The sequence below is a fragment of the Moschus berezovskii genome, chromosome 14 (assembly GCF_049115385.1).
Source record: "Moschus berezovskii isolate FMDL1 chromosome 14, NW_MosBer_1.0, whole genome shotgun sequence".
NCBI classification, from domain to species: Eukaryota; Metazoa; Chordata; class Mammalia; order Artiodactyla; family Moschidae; genus Moschus; species Moschus berezovskii.
In genome coordinates, this window is record NC_142473.1 from 48,092,791 (window position 1) to 48,106,676 (window position 13,886).

At 40.8% G+C, this 13,886-nt stretch overlaps 1 protein-coding gene and 1 pseudogene across 1 annotated transcript in view; both read left to right on the plus strand.

Annotated features, from left to right (window-relative positions):
- The window catches only part of NRIP3 (nuclear receptor interacting protein 3), a 31,626-nt gene extending 27,710 nt beyond the window's left edge, over window positions 1-3,916 (plus strand). Inside the window, exons 5-7 of the mRNA XM_055423410.2 lie at window positions 1,459-1,511; window positions 1,616-1,710; window positions 1,989-3,916. Of these exons, the coding sequence (XP_055279385.2) occupies window positions 1,459-1,511; window positions 1,616-1,710; window positions 1,989-2,004 (164 nt within the window). The 3' untranslated portion in view covers window positions 2,005-3,916. The remainder of the gene's footprint in view (window positions 1-1,458; window positions 1,512-1,615; window positions 1,711-1,988) is intronic.
- Window positions 385-611, plus strand: LOC129554944 (small nucleolar RNA U3; annotated as a pseudogene).
- Window positions 3,917-13,886: the final 9,970 nt, after the last annotated feature.

Here is a 13,886-nt window from a genome sequence, read left to right on the forward strand (position 1 = left end):
TTCTCCAGCAGGCGAGAGGCAGTCCACGTGGACCCGTGGCAGGAAGCAGGTTGCTTGGCCTGCAGAGGAGCACCGCGACGGTACTTGGACCCTGATGGCTCCAGGTGTGGTGGGCGGGGTAATAGCAGCTTCTCATAGGATTCAGAAGCAAGCCATGTATGATTGGCTGCCAGGGAACTGTATTTTAATGAGGCTTGTTGTTGCTTTGAAGTGTTTCTGAACCATTTATGAGCAAAAATGGTGTTTTAAAGTTTGCCATTTTACCGAATTATGGGATGTAAGATGGAAGTATTTGTGAGGAGGCAAGGGGAGTGACAAAAATGTGGCCATCAGTAGAAAGTGAGCAGCTCTCACAGACACAGCAGCGGCTTATGGCAGGAGATTAAGACTACGCTTTCAGGAATCATCTTTATAGTTCATTGCTAGAGAATTTTTCTTGAGTGGGTATTATGCTCTTCTTGTACCCATAAGCCACGAGGGAGAGGTATAGTGTTCCTTACTGAGTGTGAAGCCAATTCTTGGCAGTGTGTTTTTTCTTTGTAACTGCCATTGGTTGTTGATGATCTATTTTCTCATTATCTGAGAGAGTGAAAAAAAGTTATATGAGTGGCTTTGTATGAAAATAAAAAAGAGAGAAATGCTTAATAGATGTTTATTAGATGGATGGGAGAGAGGCAAGTTGTATAGAACCTAAAGGTTTCAACATTCAGAAAACAAAGATCATGGCATCTGGTCCTATCACTTCATGGGAAATAGATGGGGAAACAGTGGAAACAGTGTCAGACTTTATTTTTGGGGGCTCCAAAATCACTGGAGCTGATTGCATCCATGAAATTAAAAGACGCTTACTCCTTGGAAGGAAAGTTATGACCAACCTAGATAGTATATTACAAAGCAGAGACATTACTTTGCCAACAAAGGTCCATCTAGTCAAGGCTGTGGATTTTCCAGTGGTCATGTATGGATGTGAGAGTTGGACTGTGAAGAAAGCTGAGCGCCGAAGAATTGATGCTTTTGAACTGTAGTGCTGGAGAAGACTCTTGAGAATCCCTTGGACTGCAAGGAGATCCAACCAGTCCATTCTAGAGGAGATCAATCCTGGGTGTTCATTGGAAGGACTGATGCTAAAGCTGAAACTCCAGTACTTTGGCCACCTCATGCGAAGAGTTGACTCACTGGAAAAGAGTCTGATGCTGGGAAGGATTGGGGGCAGGAGGAGACGGGAACGACAGAGAATGAGATGGCTGGATGGCATCACAGACTTGATGGACATGAGTTTGAATGAACTCTGGGAGTTGGTGATGGACAGAGAGGCCTGGCGTGCTGTGATTCATGGGGTCGCAAAGAGTCGGACACGACTGAGTGACTGAACTGAACTGAACTGAAAGGTGATAAGGCTGATTTCTAAACATGGAAATGGTTAAATCCTATGTGTTTTTTTTTTTTTTTTCTTATTAGAGGATAACGAGAAGAACTTGTCTCTTGGTCTGCAGACTCTCCGATCCTTGAAGGTATGATTGGTTCTACTAACTCTTTGGTACCTTTTGCCTGAGGTAAGGGTTCTCTTACACAGTGAAATCATTGACAGTAACCAGTGATCCTGTTTTGTTTTCAGTGCATCATAAACTTGGATAAGCACCGGCTGATCATGGGAAAGACAGACAAGGAAGAAATCCCTTTTGTGGAGACAATTTCCTTGAATGAAGATAAGTGAGTGCCAGAATGGGTCAGGTCAAGTCAAATCCATTTGTCATTAACTGGAGGGGTTCTCACACAGTATATTGGATTGTATCCTGCTTTTGACTTTCAATCACATAACAATGACACCCCTCCTCACCCTCAAAGTTCACAATCCCACACGATTCTGTAGCCCGTGTTTCAGAATGAATAGTGATTGATACTGCATAGTGTGGTGGAGGAAGTGAATAGCTTTTAAACTAATATTGTACGTGCCTGGTATCATTTCTTCCATTTCTTTCTCATTTCAGCACTTCAGAAGCATAACAGCCTACAGCATGTCTGCACGTGTGCATACATACCAGGTTGACAGATTGAAAAAACTGGGTTTGAACCAAATGCAGCAGCAACCTGCTGTGGACCAAGTCCTACCGTCTAGTAGAAGCTCCAGGGGCTCATTCCCTCCCAGACCTCTCTAGACTTTAGTCTGTGCTTAGAGATCTTGTCTGGTTATAGCCATTGTTTTTTACTCCTTTGACCACTTAATTTATAGATCTTTTTGACACTGCCAGGTCTCACTTATGGCCTATTTCTCTGCTTCTTCAAGGAATTTGCTTTTATTAGTCAAATATAGGGGCTGCCGGGTTCTATTTCTCCACAGATAACTTGCTTCTTCTCCTAGAGCTATCATATGTAATAAACAGGAACTTGACCTTTACTTCTTATGCAGAATACCTATGGCTCTGAATTAGAATCTCTTCTAATTCATTTGTTGATTAGAATCTCTTCTAATTCATAGTTGATTCTCAAATATGAATTGAACTGAAAGAACTCAGAGAGATGGGCTGGTCCAACCCTTTCTTTTAAAGGACCAGAGAGGCAAGTGAATTGTCTAAGCTCATATACTGTCAGTGGCAGAGGGCACCTAGAACTCAGACCAGACAAGCCAAAGCCAAGGCCATGTTCATTTTCATTTGTGGCTTCAAGCCTTGAGAGGAGGATGAAGAGGTAAGGGTTTGTAAAAAGGCAGGATAGGGGAAGGATATGCTTTGGGGATGGATGCCAGAGGACCTGGGTAGCCCTCCCTCCTGTGTGCTACGCCCACTAAAAGTTCCCTGACCCAAGCTGTCACATTTAGGTGCTTATCTTTGTGCCTAAAGATGAATGAGGTGGCTCCTCACCTTGAACTTCTTGGAGGGGAGAAGGAGGAAGGAATCACAGACAGAAGCACAGCAACCACTCTCTGAGATGCAATTGGAGGCTTCAGTAAATAACCTAGGCACTGTTGTTGGATGTTGATACCCCCAAGGTCCAGTCAGTATATCTGTCTAGCCTGTTATTTGTCTGCCTTGGACTCAAATAGCTGGGAGCAGGAGTAGGGAAAGAAGATGAGAAGACCTAGAGCAGGTCCAAAACAGAGGATAGAGTCAGTTGGTGGGAATGCCTACCTAAGGAAACGTTTCTGGGATGGAGGTCTGGGAATGAAATGTGCTAGTAGGGAATTGAGGGTTGGGGAGTTCTTCACTTCTGTCCCAGTGTAAGGAAAGAGGCATGGCAGGAGCTGGTAGTGTTAAGGACAACTTCTTTTGACCCCTCAGTACTTCCTGATCCCTCTCAAAGAGGTCACAGGGTTTCTTGAAGCCTTCTGTTGGGGTGTCAGTTGGCCATATGGATACCTGTAATGGAATCTCCTTTTTCAGTTTGGTCAGAGATGTGCTCAGAGAAATCAGAAAAATAGCCGGCTGTGGGTGTCCCTATAGGAGATTCCCAAGTCTGCCCTTGGTTCATAGCAGTCGTTCCTCAAGTATTCACTGATCCTACTTCAGACTTTGCCACATCCCCACCAACCATTTTGTCCAGTGTTCAGCTACTGTTTCTACCAGACAGCTCTTTGGAACTTTGAATGTTGTTAGCTTTTCAGAAGCTCCCTAAAGACTATGAGCTTGGTGACATGACCCCCATTTGAACAACTAGGCAGCCATTCTGTAGCCAGTTGTCATTGGGTCACCCCCAGCCCCATTCTTATCAGCCTCTACAGAGAAAGCAAGATGGAAAACTAAGCACAGCCACAGTAGGGGAGGCCACATCTGATGCTCCACAGGGGTGACCCCCATATTACCAGTCTTCAGTGCCCACTCAATTCACCCGTGTTTTCTTACACAGGGAGCACCTGTACTTTTCCACTGAGGCCTCTCCACTCTCCTCCCTCACCTTTCATGGTACCACTTTGGCCTACTTCTTACCCTAGGACTGAGTTGAAATACTTCACCTCTTCCTTCCCTCGTTGGAAGTCCCAGTCTGAGCCTTGACTCTTGGCCACAAGAGAGGCATGTTAGAAGTTCCTTGGCCTGGTTTATCCTGAATTCCCTGTGGACCATGTAAGGCCAGGAATTCTCAGATACTAGAAAGATGCCGCTGAATCTGACCCTTTGAGTTCAGGATTATATGGCATCAGGGGGATGATCAGATGGCCCTTAGTGATCTTTCTGACCTCTGAGAGTCAGCCCATGATTTTCCAATTTTGGAATAGAAACAATTGGGGTGATCTGAGCTTAGGGTATCATAATCCCACTCCATGCAGTCAGATCATTTGAATTCACTAACCAAGTAATTGTACTTTAAACCTTAGGCTTGATAGTGGTACCTAAAGATGTCTAAAGATAACTGTAGAAAGTCTTGAGCTTCGTTAATCTTATTTAAATGCTGCCAGGTTGATTACTCTGATAGCACCTATCTTACCTTGATTTTCCTGAGGAAACACTGAATCCACATTTCTTGGGCTGGCTAGGTAAGCAGGTAAGGTCGGTTCTTCCCAGAATTCTAGAAAATTCTCACTGGTACTTCTGATTGAAGGTGTGGGAAGAGAGTGACTACCTAGGTCACAGCTCAGAAGACAGGCAGTAGCAAGAAGAAACCATGTACAGCTGTAACCCTCTCATTCCTTATTAGATGTCCAAATAAAATACAGGGAGTTTGAAAACAATATTGTTTTTGTTGTTTGGTATTTCTATGCCTGACTTATTTGAGGAACAAATGTTTTCTGACTTTTCTATTTCCTTGCCCTGCACAGACCCCACCTGGTAAGAGTTTCTGTTCCTTAGTTCTAAGTATCTATTCATGGATTGCTTAGTATGTCAGCTTCCCTTACTCTTGTGTAGTAGAACTATCTTTCCAGGCTGGGCATATGGAGGAGATGAACTGGATTCCTCCCTCCTCCTGTTGGCAGGCCTCTGCATTGGCATTTTATCTGCTCGGTGTTTCTGGCTGTGTTGGGTTTATTTGTGAGTTTAATGTAACAATAAAGTGAAATCTTCCCCTCCATGTGTTTGTCTGACAAAGTCTCTTGTGTCAGGGCCCCTGGAAGGTGGGGGAGTGTAGGTGAAGCCCAGTTGCATCAGTGTTTCACTTACAGGATTTTCTGAACACAAGGCTTTGTGTCCTCATTTCCTCCATTGCTACTAGTCCTTCAGCTTTCTCTTATCAGCTGTATGTTCTCGGGGAAATTAGTGAACCTCTGTGAGCTTGGCTTTGTAGTCTATAAAACAGAAGTGATAATAGTACTTACTTCACAGTATCAAATGAGATAACCCATGTAAAATGGTTGGCATATGAGTCCCTCAAAGATTTCACTGTGAGAACAGTCTTTTATGGTGGATCCTCAGTGAGAGAACATTTACTTCTACAAATTTTATTTAGAAATTTACTTTTTATAAATTATTTATTTAGAAAAGAAATATTATTTAGTTCAAGCAAATAGGTTTGTGGAGGGGAAGTGTTGAATGAACCTTAATATATAGTAAAATGTCTAAATGATATTCCAAATAACTGCATTTTACAGATGATAGATACTTACCTTGTGTTAATATTTAGTACTTAAACAGTGTAGTTATGCAGAGAAGGCAATGGCAACCCATTCCAGTACGCTTGCCTGGAAAATCCCATGGACGGAGGAGCCTGGTAGGCTGCAGTCCATGAGGTTGCTAAGAGTCAGAAACAACTGAGCGACTTCACTTTTACTTTTCACTTTCATGCATTGGATAAGGAAATGGCAACCCACTTATGTTCTTGCCTGGAGAATCCCAGGGATGGAAGAGCCTGGTGGTCTGCCATCTGTGGGGTTGCACAGAGTCGGATATGACTGAAGCGACTTAGCAGCAGCAGCAGCAGTGTAGTTATGAAATAGTCAACAAGAAACATGCTATACCTATGACAGTGGTTATCACAATCTAGAATTATGTTTCTACCACTCCTCAGAAAAGACTACCATTCCACCTCAAAAGGTTTTCTGCTTTGCTTTTGTCCATTTATTCTAAATATAAATGTAAAAAGACTTAACCAATCTCTTAAACAATGAGCCACAGAATCAAGATGCATAATCACCTTAATAGAATGAAACCAACAAAATTAAGTACAGAGTTTAAAAAATACATCCTGACTTTCACTTTTAAAAAATCTATTGCATTTACACAGCAGGGGGAGAACTTTGATAACAGAAATTCATGTGAAGATGATATTGTTGTTTAGTTGATTGCACATTTTCTATGTAGAAGAATCAAGGACTCTGTGTGTAGGAGATGTCACTTGTATTAATAAGACAGGGATGTATATATAATTTGTGGAACATTTAGAAAAGGGCATGGGTAACCTTCAGAACTGTCATGTGGAAAGTGTTCTTCCTGGCGCCAGAGGACAAACATTTCCAGTAGGTGGAGGTTGTAGAGAGGCATTTCCTGATTCAGTTGGAGGGACGCATCTACTTTAAACCAGAGACTACCAGCTCCTGCAAAGAAACTAGTATTGTTCACAGTTTTGCAGAAGAAAAAGCTTAGTTGTACAGAGACATAACTAGCACAATTAAATGGACTACTGGTAAATTCTTTTCCACTGGAAGTGAAAGGTGAGGTGATCTTTTCCTAGCAATATTAGAAAGAGACTTACGTTAAATTAGGAGACTTCCAAAGTCATTTCTAATGACTAATGGCAGAATTTTCTTTGATTCTAGGACATCTTTGTTAAATGGCATGTGAATCAAATGTAGATTCTTTTTGACTCATTGCCATCACTGCAAACATAGACTCATTAATTTGGACTGAAATTATGAGCCTTTATCCAGTTTTGAAGAGTTGCAGGTTACTACTGTTCTCAAGAAATCAGAAAACAGACATACTACTCTGTGTGTTATACTAGCCTGTGTGCTATTAGCTTGGGCTCCTCTGTTAGCTTCTACTTCTTTCCACTATCACTGTATCCTGAGTTAAGCTACTGTCTTATGTTATTCTTACTTGTCTGGTCAGTGACCTACTGGCAGCTGTTTTTCAAATGGTGTCAAGCATGTGGGCATTGTGACAACTGTTTTCTCAGAGACCTTTTTACTCAAGGGTTGTGGTATGTTTCAGAAGACTGGGGCTGCCAGATGCCTGACCAGAATGGAGAAAAATCTGGGTCTTTACCTGCTTTTAGGTAGACTTGTCTAAAGGTTCTAGTAGCCTGATAACTGTTCTTTCTTTCCAGCAAATACTGGCCACCAGAATCAGAGAGGGGAATTCAATCCTAGCATAGTTTTTGCTAGAGGCAAAGTAGTCTCCCAATTTGTGGTTAATATGAAACATAACTTTTCGGGAAACCCACATACTCCAGTGCTGACATACTCAACCCCTCCAGTTGCCCTGAACAGGAGAAATAGGTTGGGAAGAGGGAATATGGCTGATCTAGTAGATCTGCTTTCTGGAGGAGAGACTTTGAGGACAAAGAGAATGGAGATATAAAATCTTCAGGCACTGTAAGCCTGGATAACAGGAATTTAACTTTGCTTTCATCATTTGGCAAACTAATATGGGACATCTTGGGATTCTGTTATGAAATGCTGAACTCCTTGGATACACTGAATGACCTTGTACTTAAGCGGGGTGCTACAGTGGTTTTCGTCTTACTTTGAAAATGGGTAAAGACATGAGAAGTCATGGTTTCTGGGGCTGACAGAATCAATTATTCTGTTTTGAAAGTTCTACAGAAACTATCCCCCATGTGTCTGGGTTCATAATAGTTTCTCTGTAATATACAGAAACCAGTTGGGGAATAGAATACAGTAAAGTGAACAGGTTTCACAAATATCAGTTCAGTCACAGGGGTGTATGAAGAGGGCCTGTTCTGAGGAAGGGCAGCCAGGAGGAATATCCAGCTTGGTATGCCCCATGGAGGGTAGAATTTCTTAAATAAAGGCTCAGTATCAGCAGGTAAGGCCTAAGAGGAAGGTCACGAATTGAAAAGAGTAATAATTAAAGGAAAGGGAAAATGGGTGGGAATCCCAGCATCAGTCAATAAGGGACAACAATACTGAAGTATACCTATATACACCATGTACCTAAATTAACAAGGCATACTATATAACTAATATCTGATGTATACATCTCATAAAATTTTTAATTTGCTCTGTTTTATAGTGGTAAAATGTCTATCACCAAAGACTGCATGAGCCACTAAAAACAAGATGATTACTTGAAAGACTGTAAAGTTAGACCTGAGATCCTCACCCCTTAGTCATTCATTTGTTTATTCTCTGGAGAAACTGAACTAGTTGGAGCCACCAAGAACAACTGGTATTCTACACCAAAAGAAAAAAAAGAACAACTGGTAGCCAAGAGGAGAGGCATCCTACTAAAAATGGAGGTTTGAGGTTCAGTGTTGTGGAGCATTAGGTTCTCCTTTCCCTTACTTGGGTCCCCAAACCCCGAAATGTGGTTGTTCTCTTAGGCCAGTGCTTTTGCTGCAGCCCTCTCAAAGTAGTTTTTTCTCCCACAGTTCTATTAGTGGTCATAGAGAGGGGGTAGATGGTCTCCCTGTACCCTATTCTTGCAGACACTTCTTCCTATGCTGTCCCTTAAAACTCCCCAGCTTTGAGTCTCATGCCATCAAATTATATCACTTAGGTCCCTTCATTGTTAATCATCCACAAAGTCTACAAGCCCCTGGGTCATTGCCCCTCCTTTTTCAGTAAGTTCAGCTCTTGGCTCATTTCACTCCCCACAACACTACTCCAGATTTAATTCTTGGTGATTTAATAACATACATGGATGATTTTTTCAACACTCTGATATACTGGTTCCTTGAATAACAGTCTTCCACTGATTTTATCCTCCACCATTCCTTGCCGTTCATTTTCATGGTCATACCTTAGATCTTGTTTATTATCGCAGACTGTAACCCTCTGTGATCTCAGACTCATGTATCCGACCCTCTGACCACCAGCTCTATCTTTCAGACTTCTTTTAGCAGCTTTTACAGTACTCCCTTGATTATCACCTTTCATTGCCCCTAACCTTCCTGAGTGTCTCTCCTCTCTTCATAAGCAACTTAAATCCCTAGGTCACTGGTTATAATTCACTTAAATATGCCTTTCTTTTTTTTTTTTAAAGAGGAACTGACTGTTCTTGATTAAATGAGAGGGATTCTCTATTTTTAAATTAATTTGCTTGGTTTGGAGGTGAACCAGGATCCACTTGCTTAGAAGTCATGTTCCAAAATTCATACCACTCATTTCTTTGTGATAATATGAGAAAAATATTACAAACTTTGTAGATCGGGCTAAAAATGTGACCTGGTCAGAAAACAAGGACTAATGAGAATTTTGCAAAATCACTGTTTAAATATTTTCTATTGAATAAGAAAATTCTTATCTGACATTAACTCAAAATGGTTTGTCATGTTTTAACCATACAGAATGTTTAATATTTTACAATGTTTGGGGATTAAACATACATTTTTTTAGAACAAGTATTAAAAGCATGATCAATTATATTCAGTTTTTAAGTATATCCATTTTGCATTGCATAGATGAAAAGATACACTTTAATGATTTCTCTACTAATTAATAGTAAGAGGAAGAATGGTGTTCAATTTGAAAGCCAGTGTTTTGAGAAGTAGAATTTGAATATAAAGACATATGTGGCTGTGTCGGATGCACTACTGGACCTGTAACTAGCCTCTTTATGAAATTCCTTTTTTCCCACTTGCAAATACTTTAAACTTGGTTTACCCTCTTTTTGTTATACTCACTTCGCAAAACTACAATTTTAGTCAGAGCCAGCTCTTTGTCTACTTTTATGCAGCAGCCATGCTGACTGGCCTCATTTAAAATTCATGTCCATAACTCTCAGGCCCTTAACACTGCCCAACAATTGTATCTCGCGAGTCATTTACTTTCTTATGCTAGATGCAACGTTTCTCTGCAAAAGGCCAGATAAGTATTTTAGGCTTTTTGAGTCATACAGTCTCTTTTACGACTACTCTACTTTGCCGTTGTAACAAGAAAGTAGTCAAAGGCAATATGTAAGTAAATGAAATCTGAATTTTATGTAATTTTTACATGTCACAAGTTAGTATTCATCTTTAGGTTTTTTTCCCCCCAGCCACTTAAAGTATAAAAATTATTCTTAGCTAGGAGGCTATACAAAAACAGGATTTGGTCACGGGCTCTGGTTTGATGGGCTATGTTCCTAACTTATTTCACACCTTCTCCTTTCTTCTCAAGTCTCTAACATTGCCTTCTCAGATGATGGCCTTGCTTTCTACTTCATTCATGAAATAATCGGAACATTCACCACTCCTACCACATTTACCCTCTTTCTAGCATTACTAGGCATACATTCAGTTTCCCCTTGTTATTGTATTTTCATAGCATGATACCTAAATACTGTATAACTGTGTTTATTGTTTGTTCCCCTGACTAGAATGTTAATTTCCAGGAGGGCAGAAAGGTTTATCTGTTTTACACATGGTTATATACCAAGCACCTAGAAGAGTGTTTAGCACATAGAAAGTGCTCAACAAATACTTGAACATTGGCTACCAGACCAGCAGGCAGGAGTTTAGAGAATTCTCCAGAGAAACTTACCTTTTTCCAAGTAAAAGAACGCATCTTGGCAGCTGGAGATCCCCTTGAGCAGCCTAAGTGGTATTTTTTCCAAACTTCTTTGAAAAAACACCCACAGTAAGAAATTCCCATTCTATGGAATTGACTCAGTACATAGTATGTGTATATGATGTGTATGAAACCAGAGCTTCACAAAACAGTTTTTTTATGTGTGATGTATTCTGATATAGTATTTTCTACTCTGTCATTTGGGGGAAAAATTTTGATTGCAAGTGACTAAATGGATTTTATAAACCATTAATGGGTTTGCAACCAGAAGTCTGAAAAATACTGTAGTGTGTTCTACTAATTACAAGCCTTGTCTATGTACACAGAGCTTCCAACCAGTTTTCTAATGTCTCACTCTTACATAGGAATGGATAGTCAAAGTTCTCCAAACATTTAAGAAAAGCTTCTGGAAATTCCCTGGCAGTCCAATGGTTAGGACTTGGCTTTCACTGCCATGGACCTGGGTTCAATCCTTGGTCAGGGAACTAAAAGCCTGCAAGCTGCACACCGTGGCCAAAGTAAAAAGCTTCTAATAGGAAAAAACAAACCAGAAACAAAGACTGACAAACTCAAAACATTAGAAATATCCTCAGAGAAGTAAGGTGTATTCCCAGATGGAACAGATTGCTATTTAAAAGGGGGAGGGGTGGTCAAGAAAAAGTAGTAAATTTAAAACACTAACAGAAATGTGTAAATTCCAAGGAAGAGCTGGAAGATAGAAATCTTTCAGAAAAACAAAAAGGGGTAGAAATTGAGAAGAAATGGTTAAATTATTCTAGGGCAAAACCTCCGGTGTAGGCTTAAAGAATAACTAGTCCAGTATGAAAAAGGATGATGGACACCTGGATGGTTGTCTTCAATTAAAAAACTATAAACTGATAGGCAATATGATGTGTTTGAAAGTGTTGAGAGTTTGAGATAAATTGGGAAAAGAGGCAATGGCTAACTTCAATCAAAAAAAGTAAATGAAATTATGTTATGCTAATTGGATCAACTATGAATAAATATGTACACAGTCATAATAATATAAGGAATTGTTATTTTACCTAAGTAAGATAACATAGATATTGATAGATTGAGGCATGATGGAGGATGAAGAAATAATGTGTTTATGAGAGGGCACTGGAGTGTAAATACATAGCTTATTTCCTATATCAAGAAGCAAAATAATAGTCCAAACTGAAGAATTGAGAACTAGCAGTATAGGGATGCTATTAACAAGGAGATAAATCCCAAAAGAGCATTATAAAAGACAAGGTAACCTCTGGGGAATAGAAATTCAAAGTGCAGAAGACTGAGGTAGGGTCAGCTGTGAAGTACCATTTGATTTTTTAAAATGTACTATATTGGGAACTTCCCTGGTTGACCAGTGGTTAGGACTCTGTGCTTCTACTGCAGAGGGAATAGGATGGATCCCTGGTCAAAGTTCTGCGTGGCCAAAAAAAGTTAATGTACTATATTGGTAAAAATAAAAATGAATACAAGTAATACAGTGTTTCATTTATTTGAAAATACTAGTAGTCAGAAAGGAGGAACTATTTCCCTCAGGTATTGTTAAGATGTAAGATACTGGGAAACCAGGAATACTGATTTAGCACCCTTCTGAAAGAAACTTTAAAAATTCTCCTTGCTTTGGTACTAAACCTTGTGTCGCTGTGTTATTATTTCAGACCCCAGTAACTTGTCAACTATTGCTGATAACAGCATCTCTAGGAACAGATATAATTCTGGCCTCATATATTGTTGTTACAGTGGTGGGAGCCAGCAGATGACAGCATGGTATACTTACGTGGCTTTACACATGGCAGGCAGCAGACAATCTCAGTAAAGGGGGCTTCAGCAGGAGGCAGCACCCTGGTGATGTGCATGGTAAAGGAGAGGGCTCATATGAGACATTCCTAGGGTATGCTCAGAAGAACTTCTGGGGGGTGTGTGTGTCCTGCTGTAACACTGGAGACAGTCCATGGAAACCACCATATTGACTCTGCATGACTCCATTTGTTCTTCTGTACTGCCACGGCCTGGGAGAGTGCTGAGTAGATCAGAAAGGATGAGGTGGAGAAATAAGACTGGGGCAGCCAGAGAGCTATGTGAGCACTGGAGGGGAAAGTGGGTGAGGGGACTGCAGACAGAGCTAGAAAAACCTTGGTCCCAGATCCATCTGTCCCAGATCCATAAATTGTCACGTCTGCTTCCTAACCTTCTGACTTCCACACTTAAAATTTAGAGAAGACTCTTCTTAGTCTTCTGACCATCCCTCACCAGGGCATGTTTTAGGTTTTACAAAGTGAGAGGGCCCATGCCTGGTAGGAAGGTGAACCTGGACTTTTCACTCCTTAAATGGATTAGAGTAAGGAAACCTAGTCACACGGAAGCAGGAAAAAGAGTGCGTACTCAATGAGGCCAGTCTTATCTGTAAACAGAACAACCCTGATGTGACCTGAGGGTCTAGGAAGATCCTAGGTCAGAAATATTCCCTTTTCTACCTCCCACGGGTTGCAGAGTCAGATACAAATGAGCAACTGAACTGACTGACTTACCTACTATGGTACCCAGATCCCACATGCACTTCTTAGGGCATCTCAGCATCACCCTCTCATGGTCAGAAAGGAAATAGGGATTCAAGTATTGTAGGCACCTGGTTCTTCGAGACTGACCAGAGGAGCCTCTTCTATTCCTTTTTCCTTTCTTAGGTCCCCACAAACATTTATTGGTTTTTACTCTATCCCAGTCTCCAGGTACAAAGATAATGAAAACCCTTGCCCTCAAAGACTGCCAAATTTGGGTGGAGGTTGGGAGTTCAGAGGCAGATATGAAAACATAATTTTTTCATAACAGATTAGGTTAGGAAACAGATCTGCACAAATACAGATGGAAATGCACGTAAGTTAGGGAAGGTTTTCTAGTTGAGAAGACCTCTGACCTAAGGGGAAGGTAGGAGTTATCTAGGTATGAGCAGGGTAGAACAAGAACCAACTCCTCCATTTCCACTGTATCACTGGAATTGTATTGTTTAGTGACATATACCCCCCCCCCATCCCCCCTGCCAATTCTTGGCTCTAGCTGCGCCAGTTCAACTGTCACCCTTCTCCCTACCCAGGTCTGTCTTCATTCAGACTCTAGCTAGGCAACCAATCATCTTACAGTCACACTCTACTCTGGGCAGCCACATCTTACATTCTAGAACAGGTATGTCTAATATAAACATTAAATTTCCTAGTAGCTACATTTAAGAAGTAAAAATAAAAAGTGAAATTGTTTTAATGTTTTATTTAACCTAATGCATCCAAAA